The following is a 19,940-nucleotide window of genomic DNA, read 5'->3' as shown; positions in this document are numbered from 1 at the left end:
CTCAAAATATTTTTAGTACTTATAGGATCTATTTTATTTTTAAAATTGCGCATTCGTCTAACACTGGTATTGCACCAATTTTTTGTCTGTGGTAATGTAATATTAGAATTTTATTTTGATTATTGTTGCTAAATAGAAAAATGTGGATGGTATTGTAATATTCAGAACAAAGCTGGACTAAAAGTGTAAAAATGTATCTCTAACTCGAGCAGACCTAAAACCCTATGATAAAACCCGCTTTCATCTTTCCTGAGGTTTGGTGTTTGTTAATTGGAGATATTCTTCCATTGAGCGGCCATGGGTAAAAAGCTCCAAGAAACCGCCGATATTATTGGCGAACAAGGATCTCCAAACACCCACAAGACTGATAAAAAGAAGAAAAAGAAAAATAAGCATAGAGAAACTGAATGTGATGAAAGAACGGAATTAAGCGTAAAGAGAAAGCTTGAAGAAACAGACGTTCAAGAAAGCTCCAAGAAAGAAAAAAGGAAGAAAAAGAATAAGGAAGGGAAAGAGAAAGAAAAAGAAAATGAAACCAACCAAGAATCCCATGAATTAGACCAAGTTAATTGCAAAGAAGGCGATGAAGAGAGAGTGATGGTCACTGGAAAGGATGCGAAAGAAGCTAAATATGCTGCATTAAAATCGTTTTCCGAGTCTAATTTGCCTGATAATGTTTTGAAATGCTGCCAAAGTTTCAAGAATCCATCTCCAATTCAGGCTCATGCTTGGCCTTTTCTGTTGGATGGCCGTGATTTTATAGGGATTGCAAAGACTGGCTCAGGTAATTGTCTTTTTTGTGCGTTATAATTGAGTCAATGAAAATTAAAAATCTGATTTAATTTTCAGGACTCTGATTTAACGCTTTTTTTCTTTTTCTTTTTATTGTTTGCAGGTAAGACCCTGGCATATGGGATACCAGCAGTAATGCATGTGTTGAGCAAGCGAAAAGGGGCATCTGCGAATAGTGTGAATCCCCTTTGTCTTGTGCTTGCACCTACTAGGGAATTAGCTGATCAAGTAAGCATCTGTATAATGGCTGGAGTTTCAGCCTTTTTCATGTGTTGATGAATTGACAAATGATTGTGGTATTATAGTAGCACGTTCTTGCTGGTATTGGCAGTTCATTTATGGAATTGGGAACTGTATGAGAAAAGGTGAAGATGATGGAATAATGTGTCATTAACTCGTGTGGTTTAACTAAAGAAGATGCTGATATTTTATTATGTATGGTCTATTTCATATCTAAAATGGTCAGCTTCTCATATAATCAATTCATTTGAGGGAATTGATTACTCATCCATTAAATTAACAATTACCAATGATTGATTATGTTCCATCGAAAGAGAGAACAATGAAAACATATATTCATCAATATTTGTAATGCACATATTCATGTATTGGGTCCTAAACATCTTTCTCGTTGCTTAATCACAAGAACTTTTTTTTAAAAATGTGGAAAGAAAAGGAATTTAAAATCTAGAAAAGAAAATAATAATTGGAATAACTAACTTTAGAGTCTAGTTGTACAAAGGAAAAAGAAACCAAAAGAAAGATGATCTTTTTCAAGTGATATGGTGCGATTCCTTTCTTTTTGTTCTTCTCTTGTTTGATATATTATGCTAATGAATCAGCAAGTCTAATCAACATCAAAATGAAATTAGAGAAAAGTAAAAAGTTATGGGTATTATAAAGAAATGGGTCAGACTTGTTCACAAAAAATGTGCGCCAGCTTTCGAACTTTGAAAATTCATAATCCATAACCCACCCAAAAATGAAAAGGGAAGGGGTGGTAAGAAAGGAAAGTCCAGTAGCAAGCAAAACTGTGCAAATATGTAAAGCATTTACTAGAGCTGTGTAGATGCTTTTGCTATATTTATTTGAATTGCGTCCTCAAGATTGATTAGAATTCTCATTGCTGGTTTATTACGTTCGTTATGCTTGTTGTATTAGCTTCCATTTTTCTTATATGTTCATGTTGGACTACATTGCTAATGTTCTCTTAATTGTTTTATATGATTGATTGAGACCTATTTCTTAAACAACAGAATTAGTATTTCCGTTTGCTCTTTGCAGATTTCAGTTGTTCTGCGAGATGCTGGAGAACCTTGTGGTGTAAGATCAGTTTGCTTATATGGAGGAACCTCCAAGGGACCACAGATATCTTCTCTGAAATCTGGTGTTGTAAGATGTTCTATTTTCTCTTTCTAATTTTTTGTGTCTATATTTATGGTTGCTTTTTGGTTCAGTTCAAACTTTAAAAGGCCAATTTGATCATTATTCTTGTCTAGTATTATTCTTTTCATGTTTAAGAGGGTATTTGGATGGGAGTTGCTATGTATAGAACATTTTATCATTACTATTATTATTACTTGCAAATAAATCTTCCTGCTTCCCTTATATAGATACATTCTTTCTTATCCTCATCTAAATCTTCCGTTTGGATGTTTATTTTTTGCAAAATGATTTTTCCAGCTTTTCTCTGTCTATCTGCATGTTTACATATTTTCATCCATATATTCATTGTGATGCATAACAGTATTCTCAATTTGCTACTTCTGTAGTAATTACTTATTGTTCTTTTTCATTATACATTCAGGATATTGTGATTGCAACCCCTGGTCGTTTGAAGGATCTGATTGAAATGAATATATGCCACCTAATGGAAGTATCTTTTTTGGTAAGGATTGCACATTGACCCATTTTGCTAATTTATCATATTATTTTATGTTGTATAGGATATGATTAGGAGAGAACATACAGTCAATTTGATAAGTCTGGTTCAATTTTTCACAAAAATCAAATTAATGGAATTCGCAAGCTAAATTCCGAAAAGCACATGCTTAAGTTAAGTGCAAAGGAAAAATTTTCCGCAGCATTTATCCCTCGCTGGCGACAGCCAGTAGCGAAGGACATACTTTCATCACTTACCCTTGATCTTCTTTGAAAAGCAAGGCATAAATCAATCTTCTTGATTAGCTGGTTTTCTTTCACGCACCTAGTTTTTTTTTTTTCTCATCCTATTTCTACCAGCTCCTTTCTTGCATTGTGTTTCTTTTTCTTCTTCTATTGTTTTCTTTTGTAAAGCTTATACTCCAATTTCCTACATTGCATCACTTCTCATCCCACTTTCATTTTCTTTTTCTTATACCATTTATTCATTCACTTTAACGAACTACAATTCTAGTTGCTTTTGTCTCCGTGTATTCTCTTGCTTTTCTAATCTTTTTGCCTTTTGTTTCTTAATTATTTAACAAATATAAACCCGGCTTCGGTAAAAGTGACCCCTTATTTTGTTATTCGCACTATAGAAAGTGGAAAGACATTGCATTGACTGCGCGTTACTTTGGGCTGAATATGCTATGTTTCTCAACCAAACTTAAATCTTATAGTGATAGAATTTAATGAAACTGATATAGAGATTTTTACTTTGAACATCTACTTAAGTGACCCAAGCTTGTCAAGCTTGACATCTTTTATTGCTGGAAAACAAAACTAGTTATGAAAATTTCTATTTCAGATTAAATATGGAAAGCGAGAATATGATAAACTCTCATGATATTTGGTAATTAGAGAGTAGTTCCCGTCAGAATGTGATGGTCTGTTTTATCATCACCAATGCAATATCCATGGTTCACTATAATCCAAATGGAACTAAACTTTAAAGAGGAAAGAGTATGAAAAGAAGAGTTTCTTTGAAGTTTGAACCCACTCATGTATGCATGCAAAAGATTGGCAACCACAGGGAATAGGAGAGCATAGAAAGAAAAAGGCAAAAATAATGTGAAAGGTTTGGAAAATAAAAAAAGAGAGTAAGAAATTATTCAATAAAAGGAAAATTATTTTTGAATGGGAAGCTTAGCTGTTTTGGGTTTGGAAATATTTAGAAATTTATCTCTTTAACTTGGGTGGTCATGTTGACCTAGGAAGCATAAATACATTGTATTCCAACAGCTAAAGAAATAAAAACTATTATACCATATAATTTTAAGGGTAATTCTACTTTTTGGGATTGATTCAAGGATCTCAAAACCAAAAGCAGAAAGTATATTTTTCACATTTTAGAACTGAATTGAACTGAGTTTGCAAATGAATTTCATTTAAACCAGTAATTTGGTTTTGGCTATAAAATGCTCCCCCTACATGCAATCATACCACTACTTTGAAGTTGGATATGCGGACACTTATAAGTTCAACAATGTAAAGGCTCTGGTAAAGCTAGGTAAATATACAGTTGAAGAATCAGGATATCTTATTAGGCGATATTGTGAATTCCTATCAAAATTTCAACTAGATGCATTAAAGTCTAAACAAAGAAGTATACTGCAGAAGTTGCAGTGGCAGGCATCAAAGGTTTCCTTTATCACATATAATTCTTATTTTTCGTATTAAATTGTGTAGGTTCTTGATGAAGCAGATCGAATGCTTGATATGGGATTTAGACAGGAAGTTCGCTCCATATTGAGCAAAACATGTTCTGGTATGTAACAATTTTTTGTTTCTTTCTTTCTTTAGTGACAAAAATGAAAAAGAGGAGAAAGGAAAAAAAAAGGTTGGATCCTCTATATTGATATCCTGCCAAAGAAATTGGTTCCTTGATATTCAGATGTCTTGCCCTCCTATATTGATACACCCTCCCATGAATTTTTGAAGAAGTGGAACTGAATTTTTGAATTACTGGTTTAAATTAAATTCATTAGAACTGAATTTTTGAACCGAGTTTGCAAATGAATTTGATTCAAGGATCTCAAAACCAAAACCAGAAAGTATATTTTTCACATTTTAGAACTGAATTGAACCGAGTTTGTTAATGCATACAACAAGTGTACAATGTGTTTTCACTTTTTCTTAAGGCTAGAGGTTTCTTAAGTTGGAATATTCTGTTAGTTTACAGGTCTACCAGTTTTGTCTCTCTACAGAAAATTTGTAATTGTGGAACATTTTGTTTTATGCCTGCAGTGTACTAAAATCTTTTTTATGCAGATATTATGTTTCTGATGCATGATGGGAGAACTTATTGCTGCCACTCTTGTGGAAGTGCACATATTCTTCTACATTTCACGTAGCAGACTACGTGCCATCAATTGAAAACAACCAAATTATGGTCACTGAAAAGAAACTAGTTGGCTTATTGCATAACTTTGAGTCTTCCTAGAATAGCTTTGTTTATTGAATGGTCAAATCAATAAGTGTTTGGTAGTCTATATATTCTTTGTATTCGTATTATTTGATGACTTTAGAAAGGTAGATGCTTCAGCTTCAGCTTTTGCCAAATAATTTTGGACGGCAAAAAGGAAAAGATGATTGGTAATTAGGGGAACCATTAAAATCATGAAGTAAATATTGGGTTAAAAGTCTAATATATAAAACCAGCTTTGATTTATGATTATCTTCTTGCTGAAGCTTTTAATTTCAATTTGTTTATTGTGATATATGGTTAGTCCAAGTAAATTAGTGACTATAAACTGCATATTTGTTTGGGTTATTGATTGAAATCACTTAACCTATGCAGCTCGCCAGATGATCATGTTCAGTGCTACTTGGCCTCTAGATGTTCATAACCTAGCTGAGGAGTACATGGATCGTAATCCCATAAAGGTACGGAATCTTCATACATAATTCTATTTTGTTTGGTTATCTGTTTCCTTTACAAAATCAGTGAGCTTCTATCAGGTAGTTGTAGGTTCAGAGGATACAGCTGCCAATCATGATGTCATGCAAATCGTTGAGGTTTGATTTCTCTACACATTGCAATAAACTTTTGTGACATTTTAGATGTATTTATGCAATGCTAAGATGTCATTTTTTTGTTGACGCCACTGCTACTGCATCACATCTTCACTTCTCTAAATATAGGTCTTGGATGATCATCTTCGTGACAAGCGTTTGCTTGCATTGCTAGAAAAATATCACAAAACCCAACGGTACCTTTTGCATTTATATATGTATCTATATGTTCTTTTATTTATATGCATGTGTGTGCGCACTGTGCATGCTTATAAAGGGGGGTTTGCTTGAACTATGGGATTGATTATTTTTTTGCAATACTTTCTTTCTTTTTCAATAAGAAAAAAGGCTAAAGTGAACTGATTTTGAGCATTGTTTAAAATATGTAACCAGAAAGTAGATTGATAATAAAAAGGGTTTATTAGTTGAAGACTTGTATAGAGTCAGAATGTAGATTGATAGTAGAAAGGGTTTATTAGTTAAAGAACTGTTTTAATAATTCTATTCAACTCAAAATAGAGAGACTACTAATCTAGTTGTGTTTAACTACCTTTGTCATACATTTTGTATGGTTAGAAATTAGGAGTGAAAATCTTAGAAAAAGTTAGAGATGTTAAATCTCTCTTGGAATCTTTATCAATATGATCGTTCCTTTACCTCTGTTTTTCTTACATCTCTAACTTTCATATGCTTAATTTTTCATATCAATTATAGATTTACACTAGATATTGGTACCTTGTCAGTTGTCACCCCCTTCTGATAGCATCATTTTGACCTTCCTATGAAAAGAATAATTCTTTATTCAGGCATTTCCATGAATCATTTTACTAGGTATCACAGTGATATAGGCAAGCTTGCACATTATATTATTCAGGCGTGGTTTGTACTTTTCTGAAAGTTAAAATGAGTAGAAAATCAGCTAACAAAGGAATGTAATAGTATAATAAAAAAGATTATGGGTTTGCTGATTCATTTCCATCTAATTTTTAGTTTTAACTTTCTGATTATTTATGATTTGATTTTTTATAATGCAAATACCTAATTTACCAAAATAACCAATTTTCTGTTTTATGTTAATATATCATAATGTACTATTTGTATGGCAATGCATTATATATTTATGAAAAACTTTGACCCAAACTAGAAGCCAGTTAGCGTGAAGCCTAGGTAACATCTACTGCAACCGAATTTATTCGATTTTGTTATTTTGGTTTTGGTCATTTTGAATTAACACTCTGTTTGGTTAAGCAAACTGCAATTCACAATAATTAAAATTTTTGGAACTCTATAGGCATTAACTGATCCGACTGCCTTTGGTAACTAAAAATAACCATACTGACGTATTTTGGTTCTTTAGCAATATGCATTTGAAGTTTTATCATCTCTAATTCATTTTAATGTGAAAGAAATAAAATATAGTTCAGGTAGTGCTGGCAGAAAATGTTAGTCTATATTAATAATTGAAACTTGGCTGTTTCAGTAACTACTTTTGGATAGCTGAACCAATAACCAAAGAAACTGAAACACTTCTCAAGACATTAACTGAATTAAAAACCAAAATTTCCTCTTATGAAATAACTGAATTTTATTGGTCTTACATGGTTTTTTGGGTAGAACCAAACAAGGCTTGCCCCTGCTTATGTTAAACAAACATTTAGGGAAGTTTTTCATTCTGATATCCATTTTGTTTGGTTTCAGTTACTATTATTTTCTGATTGTTAACTCGCTGAACATCCAATTAATTCATTGGTTATATTTACTATCAGGAACAGAGTATTAGTTTTTGCCTTGTACCAGAAGGAAGCTGAGCGACTTGATGGAATGCTCCATAGAAGGTCAAATATTGTGATTTTGCATTATGTTCCAACTTTTTCTGGCTCCAAAGTAGCTCTGAAGATTTGGAAGCTATTTAATGATTTTAACTTTTTCATGTCCCCTTTTCCTTTCTATTTTAATGTTCTAGTGGTTGGAATGTTGTTTCTATACATGGCAACAAAGCACAAGAGCAGCGGACAAAGGCACTATCATTGTTCAAGAAGGGTAGCTGTCCTTTGATGGTAAATTGCAAATTGAAGTTCTCATTACAAGTGTTCAATCACTATAATGCTGCAACTTTAGTAGGGGCTTCTTAGTAACCATTTCTTATATTTTTTCATTCATTTGTATGCTGGAAGAACTGCATTGAGCCATCCTTCTCTTATTCTTTGTGCTGCCCCTGCTCCTTACTTTGGAGGTGGAGAGAAACAGAACAGGTTACAGAGTGTGATTACCAGTGCTTTTTGGGGAAATCTCTGCTTGTTGGTTGCTTAGTTCAGATTGAAAAAATGGCCAGGGTCTATAATTTATTATAGGTTAAATAATATATGCTTTTGAGGAAAATGATGGCTCTTTGGTGGCCGAATTAGTATGGGCTCTTTGCAGGATTTGTGGTCCAGCTAGTTGAGGTGAAGGCCTAGGGTTTTCTGGGTAGTTCAATAGCTGGCGAGAGAGATGGATGCATATGTGGGAACTTTCGTTTACATTGCTTTAATAACAAAGTAATTTCTGAGCTCTATTTAGAGAGGAAAAGGAGAGAATTCGAAGGCTGTCGGGTTGCTGAAATAAAGGAAGAGTTTTAAGGGCCATTAGTTTTTCAACTAATTTGTTACAATGGTCCTTGCCACATTTAGCTAAATTATGTATATAGACCCTGTTTATTAAAATTTTATATATTTGAGGATAAACTTGGGTGTCGTTTGACATTAAATTTGTAGGTAGCTACTGATGTTGCTGCTCGCGGACTGGATGTCCCGGATGTTGAAGTAGTAATCAATTATAGTTTTCCACTCACTACAGAGGATTATGTCCACAGAATTGGGAGGACTGGCCGGGCTGGTAAGAAGGGTGTTGCCCACACATTTTTCACACATCATAATAAGGTAACTAATAAGTTCCGTTGGATGTATTGAATTATTAAAACTATGATGTATGTTCTCATAAGTAATGACAATATAATTCCAGGGACTTGCTGGAGAGCTGGTGAATGTTCTCCGCGAAGCTGGCCAAGTAGTGCCAGATGCCCTTTTGAAATTCGGCACTCACGTGAAGAAAAAGGTGCAAGTTTCTTTTACATGAATCGCTTGTGCTGAGTTATATCGAACCGTTGTAGCTCTAATGTCTCGGTGTTCTTATTCTTATGAGTTAAATGACTGGCTGTATTTCATATTATCCACCTGGTTGTTATTGACAGTTTCTTTGGTCAACCAATGCAGGAATCCAAGCTTTACGGTGCTCACTTCAGAGAAATATCTGCAGATGCTCCAAAGGCTAAAAAGATTACGTTTAACTCAGACGATGAAGATTGATTCATTTAGATTTTAAAACATTTAATTTGGTAAACAGCGGGCTTTAATTTTATTCAGCTACAGCCATCTATTAATGTGCTATTTTAATTTAAAGTTGATCGCTGGGGCGATTTTTTTAACACTTTTAGAATACAGTGCGATGTCAGTCTTGCTTGTCATACATATTCTTTCAATCTTGTTATAATGAATTAAAATACCGTTGGAAATTAAAATGCATTTCAATACAAAATTGACTGATTGCAGTTTATATATTTTAATTTCATTCACTTTTCTTTTCTAAACTATTTTCTGTTCTTTAACACTGATTTTAATCCACGTAAAAGCAAAAAAAAAAAAAAACAACAAAAACAAAACAGAACTGTAAGAGATCATAATTCCACACCAGTTAGTCCATTTTACAATTTGGAATTGCGATGAAAAATAAAAATAAGTCTTGATTGGGTTTTAAAAACATTCCGAAATTAACCATTTTTGCCTCCGGAAAAAATTAAGTGTCTCACAGTAATTCTAATAACATCTGAATTTTCAAATGTTTCATCCACTGAGTTATGCAGGCAGATTGCAGCCACTGTTAGAATAAACCAAGTGCTTCTACTTGAAAAAGGAAACAAGCAGATCGTTATTGGAAGAATCCTTTTCTTAAAGCTTTCTTTTAAAAAGAAAAATCTATTAATTGCTGTCAGAATTGAAGAGATTGAGAAGACTAGAGAAAACATCTTATAATGTATTACACTATTCAACTACTCCATACAATTCCTAGTCCCCATAATTCAACATGAAATTACGACTGATATAGGAAACAGCAAAATCCAATTTACTGAGAATGGTGATCCATGTCCGTGTACACAATGTATGTCTAGTGGATGCCTATCAAAAAAAGAAATATTACATCAATGGTTGCACTTAAAAAATATCTATGTACATGTGCCCAGGCATTCACTGCTCTTCTTGTACAGCTAACCCCCAGGCATTGCAGCTCTTCATGTGCAGCTAACCATATAGATACAAAATCTAGAACTCAATACGAAATTTCATGTGAGGGTGTTTTATGGTATCGTATCTCCTAAATACGTAAAGACCCTTTTTTTAAGCACTCGAGCTAAGTCAACAATTTCTGATTCTCTCATCTGTCGTGTGATACTGTCAGATAGCCTCAGTATCTGATCTTTTCGAGACAACCTTGTTACAATATCAATGGTCAAACTGGCCATTTCTCTACTAGCTGTTAACACTTGTAAGACAACAGCCGAGTACCCTGGGTTAGATACAAGTCTATTAAGTAGTATCAGCACTTCACGCATCAGCAGAACCCTACATATGGCAAATTATTGACAGAATAAGAAGAAATCAAGGGGGGGAAAACGCAGGACAAAAACCTCAAATGCTTCTGGTCGCTAGTATGCATTTCAAGGAACGTTTGAAACAGATTCTCACTCTCCAACCAACTAGCTAATCAAGTGTTTCAAATAAGATGAACAATCTCTTTTGCTTTTAAGATAAAAGAAAAAGCCAGTGGCATCTGAAAGAAGATGATTGCTACAGTAATCTATATAGTGCCTAGCAATTGCTACAAGCTTCGTTTCTTTGGATTAAAATCTAAACTGGAAGAAGAAATTCTTGTACCAGAATAAGTCAGCCAAAATGACTCAATTGTTGCTATTAACAAAGGTTAGTTATTAATGCAACTCTTCAAGGGGCTAAATTAAAAAGCCTAAAACCAAGAAGACTTTTACCTACAGAATAACAGTTTTTAGAAAGAACTTTCTCAAAACTGAGTTTTAAGGGTATGATTAAGGGGAAAAAGTGTTGCTGCTAGCATGAAGCCATATAGAAAAATAAATTTGATGCAACAGGATGAGATCTATATTTACTACTTACCTTGCTTTAATGCTTTCTGCTGACTCAGAAGAGACTGACATTTCTACATCCATTTCTGATATCAACACTTGTAAAATCAACATAAGAAAGTTCTTCCCTCCATGTAGCTTGTGATTCACCAGAATTTCAAACCCAGATTTCCCTGAGGCGGCTAGAAAAGCCAGCATAATAACAGCTCTCTTACGAAGTTGTATGTCCTGAAAATCCATCAACCAAAGGTTGTGAGGGATTATAGTTTGTAACTACCATTGCATTCTTATTTGCATACAGGTGATATAAGCAGAATGTCTTGAGGACAAGATCCAGGCAGATAAACCAACAATTGCAATGAATTCTCACTATGCAATATGTATAGCAATCTAAAAACACAGAATGTGAATCAAATTCTAACTCATAGATTTTTACTAACGTCAATTCGACACCTGTAAGAGTTGGTCCTTAATATTCACCCAGAACATGCATAACTGCATGGCAGAATCAAGCTTCCTTTATTGTTAACATAACATTTCAAACACATTTCCATTTACTACCGCTAAAGTTATTCAGTACCTAGAAATTCATGGGAGAACGAAATAAGAAAAGGCGTAATAGTAAGGCAAAAACTTTAACTGTAGACCTCCAATCTCATCTAAGCAAAATCTGGAGTTTCCTTCAGGAGACATGAGAACATAGTCATAAACATAGTTCTTGCATTCTTAACTTTAATTGTTCATAACCATGCAACATTTGATATGCTGACACAATATTTAAACACGACCATTCATCAACAATGAGCATATGCATGTCAAAATTCACAAGCAGAGGTCAAATGTCAAGCAGGACCATTGAAAGGTGAATACCATAAGTTGTGCAAAACCATAATCAAAGTGCAATGTCAAATCAATTTAAACTGAAAAGTAAACTATCCTGCCTACCTCAATGTCATTTCCACTGCAGGCAATACAGTCTGCCAAACCCTCAAGGATGGCACTGAATCCTTTGCGAGTTGAAGCATTGTTAGCATCATTTGCAGCAATATCCCCCTCTTTACAGCCAGAATGGAAGACACTCAATAATTTGGGACCTTAAATTCAATAAATATAAATTGGATGGGTCATACAAAGAAAGCCAAATCGATAGTTCTGCATGAATGAAAGGACATATCCTAAGTGAAAGGCTCACATCCAAAATGAACTGAATAGCTTTTTCAATGGTTTTTATGAGGAGCTTCTATAGCTGACTCCATGGATTAAGAATCCCAGAGAGTCTAGCTCACAAGACTTATCTGGTAATGACCAAGAAAAACATTATAATTGAAACCTACAGCAACAGAATAATCAAGCATGCCATAAAAATTAGTCAACTACCTAGATGCCTCAAAATTGATTTTCCTCAATTTAGTAGGTGTCCATTTTTTTCAAACCCTCACACCACCCTTTTCCCTCAAAACAACAGGATGTTAACCCATTTCAAAAGGTTCCTTAACTCAACTAGTAGAATCCAAAGCTACAAGACAACAGTGTCCAGCATCAACCATTGATGACTCATTGACCATCTTCAGCCTCCCTCCACTAGAGAACCAAGACACTTTCAAGTGAAAATAAGAAAACCTTCAAAAGGGAAACTAAATTATTTTGAAGAGAAGGAAACAAAAACAAACAAACAGAAGTTCTAGAAAACTGGTTGCCACGGAACTCTGACATTACTGATTTAAGTTCAACATCTAAACAAATGAAAAAGGAAACAATAATTTAGAAACTTGAAAGCAATTATAACAGAGAATCAGACTATTTATTTTAGCATTCAGTGTACCATTTAAAGCACAAAAACTGTAAAATATTCTAACAGATAAAAACTACAAGGCGGACAACCAGAGGAACAGCATGTCCAAACAAAGTCTGTCGGAGAATTGAAAATATTAAGGAAAAAGTAAATTAAAATCTTTGTTAACCATTGAAAAGAAAACCACAAGTATGGAAACATTATGGCATTCATTTGTGAAACCAATGTACAGATACCATTCTACTTTCTCAGTTTAAGGCAAACAATGGTATTTAAAAATTGGGTGGACAAAAGCTGTAGTGCTCTAAACTACTTTATTAGGATAGAAGTCCACCATGAATCATAAGACAAATTTTGGATTTAGTTCTAGGCGTCTGCAGCAAATTATCAGATGATATACATTGAGGTTGGATGTTATAACATGAAATGGTTTCTCCTTATTTCCCCAGTTATATTTTACTTTTAAACAACATTCAAGATAATGCACAAATATAATTATTCAAAGGAATCAGATAGGGAATCTAAAATTTTAATGAACTGAGGAACACGTTAATCAGCTAGTGGATGTTCAATTCAAACATTAACAGCTTGACCAAAAGGTGCGGTTACAAAATTGAAGTAGCTGTCATTAGCTGCTAGGAGAACCTACACCTACTGATTATCAGCCACAAATTCAAGTGATCATCTAGCTGAAAAAGTCCCCAAAACATTAGGAGAATAAAAGTTCCAAATGCTAAAAACAACAAGAGAAGCTACTCTACCTACCAGATCCTTTACATGAAAATCAAGATGGAGGATATGTGTGTGTGCGTGTAGAGCATCCACAGAGCACATGAAGTTATGACCAGGCAAGAACCAATCCAGGTCCTGCAACTTTAACAATAATTTTAAGCAACTGCTATACTCATCAGCAGTAGGATAGCCAGTTTTTGAGAAAATCGATACTAGTATCAAGTAAAAGGTAAGCTAGTAACAAAAAAAGTTATCCCAAAGGAATGGCATTAGCATGGGAGACGTTCGCTGACAAATAAACTACAAAGAGTAAGATATCGACAAGATTATCAAAATCAAATGAGAAAAAAAAAATTAGATGATGCAAGCTTACAGTTTAATAGTAAGAATAGTAGATCAAGTGATTCCTTTTGCACATACGAACCGGCTTCCCTTTTTAAGAATTGTGCAATGCTTTCAAATACTGGTGCCTGGCCAAATCTGTTCAAGCAAAACCTTATTTACATTATAAAATAAAATCATATTCTGTCAGAAGATGCCATAAATTAATTCCAAATAAACTCACATTTCCCTTTCTGCATGAGCATTTGTTCTCAATAGAATCACATTCATGATAGAGATTGCCTCCAATCTTACACGTCCTTGTGTTTTTCTAACAGCAATTTGATGCAACAACTCAAACAGAGAAACCCAGTTTACACAAGAAAACGGCAATCCAATGTCAGCATCCGAGAATCCCTTCTTGCAAACATGTTGAGGATCACAAAATTTAGTCCCAAACGTCTCATAGCTTGGAAAAGGTGCATCCTCCTCACTCACTCTAAACAGGCCTCTATCCTTGAAATTGTTCCCGGATTTTGCTCCCTCAACCTTGACAGTGTCCCTGAGTAGAGTGCACTGGAAAGTTCAAATCAAAGTTCATAAGCCCACAAATATAAGTAGGAATTTGTAGAAGCATCATTTCACAGAACATAAGCAGTCCAAACATGAATACATCTAAAAGAACGGAGCATTGATTCCTTTTTCCAAGACAATGCTATGAACTTCAATAAACTTCATGATTTCTCCACAAAACCATCGCACACATATCTGCTTTGTTTTTTATAGAGGGCAACAGCATAACACTGTCAGAATAGTCATGGATGGCATGTGGACTTGTCTACCTTTCAGATTCTACCACAGTTATCATGCATTACTCCACAATTTTGACATTTTTAACAATGCCATCACCACTTACTGATAAAACATCAATGTGACTGAAACAATCTATCACCAGATAACCACAAAATACAAAGTGCAATATACAATCTCAAGTCTTTTGTTCCAACTGAAAAATCGAAGTAAATGAACAAAAAGAGCATATAAGCGAGTAGATGATACCTTTCTCCCAATTTCCTTCCCGAAAATAGTAGTTGCTTCAGAAACATATGCAGTATGCTTAGAGAACTACAAAGAATAGCAACCTGTTGAAAGAAGGAATAATTTCATTGACATGATAGAAGTTGAGGGAGGTGGGGCCGAAAATTAAAACTTCACAACTATTAAAATTCAGATAAAAAGAAAGCACCAAGAATGTCACAAACTACTAAGAATAAAATCATAGAAAAGTTAAGCATTCATCAATGCCATCAGTGTGGGCATATAATAGGGACCCTTAAGCATGTTCACCAGATCCAAGCATACCAACAGTTCAATGACTTTAAGAGAAAGCACAAGAAAAATAATATTACAGTGAGCAAGACCCTGAGAAAGAATGTCTGGAATTGCTTTAAAAGGTCACCAATGCACTTCTAAAGACAGCCAAGAGTTTGACAATGCATACATATGGTCAATCTCTTGTTAAGTTTTGAAAGGTTTGCTGTCAAAAGATCTGGCCATATGAATAAAAAAAATGTGACAGTTATTGCAGGGTATATTAAGATATAGAAAACCATTCCAGACAAGAGCCTGCACGCTTAAGGTCAATTCTAAACTGAGTTTGGAGAAAAAAGAAAGAAAAAACTTATCAAAAATTCGCATTATGAAGAGGCTTGGTCGCTAAGCATATGAAAAAGAAAAAGATTTTATAACTCACATTTTCAAGACGACAAAGATCAATCAAAGGCCCAAGCATAGCCTCCAAATGCAGCAGTCCATTACTGACCTACAATTTCAAGAGAATACAGAACCAGAACAAACCAATCAAAGTCCAATAATGTAACTCAGTTAAAAAAATACCAGTATCCAGCAACTGTCCAATAAGCCATTTGTCTTGCAAATTTGTATTAGTCTCACAAGAAAGGAAGTAGCAACTGTCTACTTTTTCTATAAGGTTACTTTTTCCTATAGAGAAACCCCAAAGTTTTAAGATGCCAGGCACAGTTAGATGTATACTACCTCCAGTCTATCAAATCCACATTGAACATAAATTTGATTGCCTTAAATAGAGTTGGTCTCATCAACCATACCTTAATCAATACAGAATACAGATATGATATTTTGGCAGCTTCAGAAACATCGAAAGAGTGCATGTGGTACTGCAAAGCTGCACTAGAAGAGCTTTCACCCAACCTAAATTCCCCTGATTCGGAGGACGCATTCATGCTCATGTGCCCAAAAAGAAAATGAAAATCTACTGCACAAGCCATAAACAACTTGGAGATCAGATTTCTTCCTAACTTCTGGTCACTTGCAGAGCTCCATATGCCTAGCAGCTTGTCAGAAAGATTTTCCTGAGAAGGGAGATCCCCATTCAAGTCTAGGTTGCTGAGTTCACCAACTTTGTCTGTCTGAACTCCTATGCCCTTTGATGATGAAGTTGCTAGCAAACACAAAGATAAACAGATGTATGATACACTAAGAAAGAAACTGACATAGAATGATAAAACAAAAGGAAAGGCTTAGGTTATAGAAGTTATCTAACTCCATGCACCTCACCTAAACGAATTGGATATCCGATCTCAGTCTCTAAAGCTTTTGCATGTCTAGATTGCTTGGTAGCCCCATGACTTTTTTCAGTAAGAACTCCACATTCCCTGCCATTAGTCATGCCATTCCAAAATTAGTAAAATATTGCATTCTAGAAACAGTACACTATCCAAATACAATTATAGTCAAATCACACAAGCTAAATACTGAATATTCGTGAAAAATAAAATACAAGAGATAGCAACATAAAAATGGTGAGAGAGAGAAACAGAGAGGTGCTGTAAAATGGTGAATAGTGCTTTGGCATTAAAGGTTGAGGCATCATGAATTATAAAACTATGTGTTTGTAAGGTTAATACTGTTAGATAAGCAATCACCAAGTCAGATGCATAATATAAAAGTAATGCCCAGGTTTCAAGCCTTTGCAGTTTAGCATCTGCTTGAAGTAGCTTGTTTAAGAAGCATCCGAACAAGTGATTGGAGAGAGAAAATGTCCTTCATCTGTAACTAAAATTATATGTTTTCTCTAACTATTAATTCACTAATATTGTATGTTCATTAAATATTACAATATCAATCTAGCCAAAGGCATAGGAGAATATATTTTCTGTCCGAATTACCTGCATTTGTTTAGCACGTCTTACTTTTTTCCAGTATGTTACTTTAACAATGGCATATTTCAAACAACCTGGACTATGAGTATGAAAAAGATAAAGGAAAAGGAAAGAAAATGGATTATCTAAAAGTACATTCACAAAGGTATTTACATAGAGAATTAAGTTTAGAGCCAAAGCCTTCTCTGATGTGGCAAACACAAATGGGAATGTTGATAGAATAGAACATGAGAATTCTGCATAAGCTAAAGAAAACAGAAATTTCAAAGAAGGGACAAGGGGGTTGCAGCTAATAACTCACAAGTTTGTATGAACACTATTATCTTTTTCTGCAGTGCGTGAATAAACAAACTTTATTTCCTCCTCTTTTCTGTTCCTTTCATTCCTAAGTTGAAGGCATTCTTGTTCCTGAGGAGGTAAAATAAATGAAACTTTAAGATAAGCATGTAAATTAATGGTAATACAGCATCAGAAAGAGTACATATAAAACGGGGGAAAAAAGAGTACATATAGAACCAAAAAAGGATTCGGTGCCACATTATGTGCACAAAATATAATCCAAGAGAAAAAAAGAAATCAGAAAAAATTATGATGCAACTGAATCAACAGCTACATTTTCCTTTGTCTTCAAACAAATATAATGATGCACCCAAATATAGGAGCTTAGAAAGACGAACTAAATCTTTTAAAAACCCTCTTGTTTTCATTTCTATATTACATTTTGCCATCAATAATTAAGGTAATAGAACATAAAACAGAACTCATTGATACACCGTCGGATTAAAAACGAGTCCTTGTCCAAATTAAAGTCTATATTCAGAGTGAGTACAAACTGCAGCGACTACAAAAGCACAAATTTGCTATCAAGCAAAAATAGGTGTAATACAAAATGGATACGTATATATATAACAGACTTACCAGGTCAGAAAGCTTCTTCGACACAGTTCCCAACTCCCTCTGCAATTTGCAATCAGTTACACTTCATCAGAAACTATTAAAATATAATACCATACAATCAAGAAATTAATTAGAACCCCTAAGAATTGAAACTAAAATGATGTTCGTGTACTCTCAATCCGAAAAATAAAATGGTAAGCAAAAGGAGATAACCTTCAAGCGATCAATCTCTTGATCTTTATGGGTTTGTTGTGGGAGAGAGAAAGGAGGGGTGAAGAAGGAAAGACCATTGTTGTTGTTGTGGAAATCAATTGGTTTTTGAGAGAGCTCGCGAGGAGGAGAGTAACTAAAGCAAGTATTATGATGATAATGCTGCTGTTGTGGCGGTTGGATTGAGAAGGTAGTAGCAGCAGTTGCTGTGGTGGTGGGCTGAGAAGGGATTAATAATGGATTGGTGGAAGAAGAAGATAGGGCAAGTTCTTCCACTTGTATTAACTGGTCCAAGAAATCTGCATCCCATTCTTCAAAGCCCTCTTCCTTCATTATGTTTTTCCTCTCTCCGTCGCGCTCGAGTGTTGCCTGAGCTAGTCAAAGAAACGAAAGAAGAAGCTATGGGGAGCGGCAGCAGCTATTACGAAAACTGACTTCGCTCAACTTCTACGGCGACTCTGTTTTCGCCGAATTAGGAAATATGAAATGTTTTCATATTTTTCACATTATATATTAATTTTTAATAAATTTCAGAAGTAGATAAATTTTTAAAATACCCATTATAATTATCAATCTGTAATTATAGATAACTAATATTTTTTTAATCTATATAAATATAAATTACTATAATTGTATTGATTGTTAAGATTTCTAAAAAAAGAGGTTGAATTTGTTCTAATAAATTTATAACCACAAACAAATTAATATTAATATAAAGCTATGATTACGAGAACCTAATGTTTCATATAAGTTGGATTCTCTTTCTCTTTTGTATCACAAACTCCTTTTCTTTCTTTAATTTTAGTGACATTCAATTTACACATCCAAAGTCTTGCTTTTGATTTTGTTTTCAGTCCGGCTGTCCGAGTATAGTCCTTTTCTTTCTATGCAAGTTACTGTGGAAAAAGGTTTTGCATGGAATGTTGTTAATGGAGCATATATGTTTCTTACCGGTTAGGACTTGTTTGTTTTAAAATTTGACTATTTTCACAATTAGTTTCGTGGGTCATTGGTTGGATTTCAATCCTTTTATGATTAAAATTCAGGAGCTTGAAATTTTTAGAGTCACATCAATTGAAAAGAATTTGATGATTTATAGCATCTTGGTTCGGACAGATATTGTCTGAATGAGAACTTAAAAAAGGTGTCAGAATACGTTATTGATCTGGTAAGACTCCGGCGACGAGCCTATGCCTTTCTTAAAGAGAAAAGGAGAGATTTTACCCTGTAATTCAATAGCTGAGGCAGATATTTTATGAAGTTACGAAGGCAACATTGCTCTTCTTCTTTATCTTGTTTTTTAGATGCTTTGATAGTTTAACTAATAAAAGAATATAAAATCTAACTCTTATTTTTTTACAAGTACATGAGAATCTGCTAATAATAACAATAATAATAATAATGACATGAAAAAATTAATAAAAAAATAAATAAAAATAAAGTTTAATTCACCAATAATTTTGTTATAAGGGTTTAATTTAATTGTCTTTTAAATTTATAGACATTTTAGCTAGATTTTTTATATATTTAACTAATATTAACTCCTGTTTTAGACACAAAGAATAAATTCTTTTAAAATTAAATAAATTTATAATCATATTTAAAAATTATTTTATAATTTTAATAATTAATGAATTAGACAGTAAATTTTATTATTACTATTATTTTTACTAAAATCACAGTCATTTTTATAATTTTTTTATTTTTTTATTTTTTTAAAAAGTATATAATTTATTTTTTATTTTTATAATATATAAAATTAATTTGAGTTTAGTATATAAGAATTTAATTCAAAATATTTATAAATTTAAAAAAGACTGTACAGAATGGGAAGAGCAAGGTGAGTGGCGAAATTAATTTTTATCCTAAA

At 33.7% G+C, this 19,940-nt stretch overlaps 2 protein-coding genes across 3 annotated transcripts; one reads left to right on the top strand and one right to left on the bottom strand.

Annotated features, from left to right (window-relative positions):
- The first annotated feature begins 226 nt into the window (after positions 1-226).
- On the top strand, positions 227-9,192 carry LOC8278528 (DEAD-box ATP-dependent RNA helicase 5). 2 transcript variants are annotated; one of them, XM_015719017.3, is made up of 13 exons: positions 227-784; positions 896-1,020; positions 2,077-2,184; positions 2,600-2,680; positions 4,402-4,480; positions 5,513-5,598; positions 5,674-5,730; positions 5,857-5,924; positions 7,500-7,562; positions 7,691-7,784; positions 8,481-8,645; positions 8,728-8,820; positions 8,979-9,192. In XM_015719017.3, exons 1-13 carry the CDS (start codon positions 298-300, stop codon positions 9,069-9,071), a joined length of 1,599 nt encoding a protein of 532 aa, XP_015574503.1. In that variant the 5' UTR covers positions 227-297; the 3' UTR covers positions 9,072-9,192. The 2 variants fall into 2 exon arrangements, with proteins under 2 accessions (XP_015574503.1, XP_002519000.1); XM_002518954.3 differs by having other exon boundaries at positions 228-784; positions 7,494-7,562.
- Positions 9,193-9,864: 672 nt separating this feature from the next.
- Positions 9,865-18,567, bottom strand: LOC8278527 (protein SENSITIVE TO UV 2). The gene is made up of 12 exons (XM_015719046.3): positions 18,074-18,567; positions 17,882-17,920; positions 17,265-17,371; positions 16,359-16,456; positions 15,890-16,242; positions 15,517-15,585; positions 14,823-14,905; positions 14,008-14,325; positions 13,816-13,922; positions 11,864-12,012; positions 10,950-11,146; positions 9,865-10,382 (listed from the first exon to the last, which is right to left on the bottom strand). Exons 1-12 carry the CDS (start codon positions 18,401-18,403, stop codon positions 10,118-10,120), a joined length of 2,115 nt encoding a protein of 704 aa, XP_015574532.2. The 5' UTR covers positions 18,404-18,567; the 3' UTR covers positions 9,865-10,117.
- Positions 18,568-19,940: the final 1,373 nt, after the last annotated feature.

The sequence above is a fragment of the Ricinus communis genome, chromosome 5 (assembly GCF_019578655.1).
Source record: "Ricinus communis isolate WT05 ecotype wild-type chromosome 5, ASM1957865v1, whole genome shotgun sequence".
NCBI lineage: Eukaryota > Viridiplantae > Streptophyta > Magnoliopsida > Malpighiales > Euphorbiaceae > Ricinus > Ricinus communis.
Note: the sequence above shows the minus strand (reverse complement) of the source record. Positions and strands in the feature narration are given on the sequence as shown.

Excerpts from the sequence above, each read along its gene's own strand:
- LOC8278528 (XM_002518954.3), top strand. The coding sequence starts at position 298 with ATGGGTAAAAAGCTCCAAGAAACCGCCGATATTATTGGCGAACAAGGA. Across the intron at positions 4,481-5,512 it reads ATTGAGCAAAACATGTTCTG|CTCGCCAGATGATCATGTTC; the intron begins GTATGTAACAAT and ends TAACCTATGCAG. Across the intron at positions 8,821-8,978 it reads GCACTCACGTGAAGAAAAAG|GAATCCAAGCTTTACGGTGC; the intron begins GTGCAAGTTTCT and ends CAACCAATGCAG.
- LOC8278527 (XM_015719046.3), bottom strand. The coding sequence starts at position 18,403 with ATGAAGGAAGAGGGCTTTGAAGAATGGGATGCAGATTTCTTGGACCAG. Across the intron at positions 16,457-17,264 it reads AATAGTGTTCATACAAACTT|GGAATGTGGAGTTCTTACTG; the intron begins GTGAGTTATTAG and ends GACTAATGGCAG. Across the intron at positions 12,013-13,815 it reads ACTATTCTTACTATTAAACT|GTCCCAAATTATTGAGTGTC; the intron begins GTAAGCTTGCAT and ends ATTGAATTTAAG.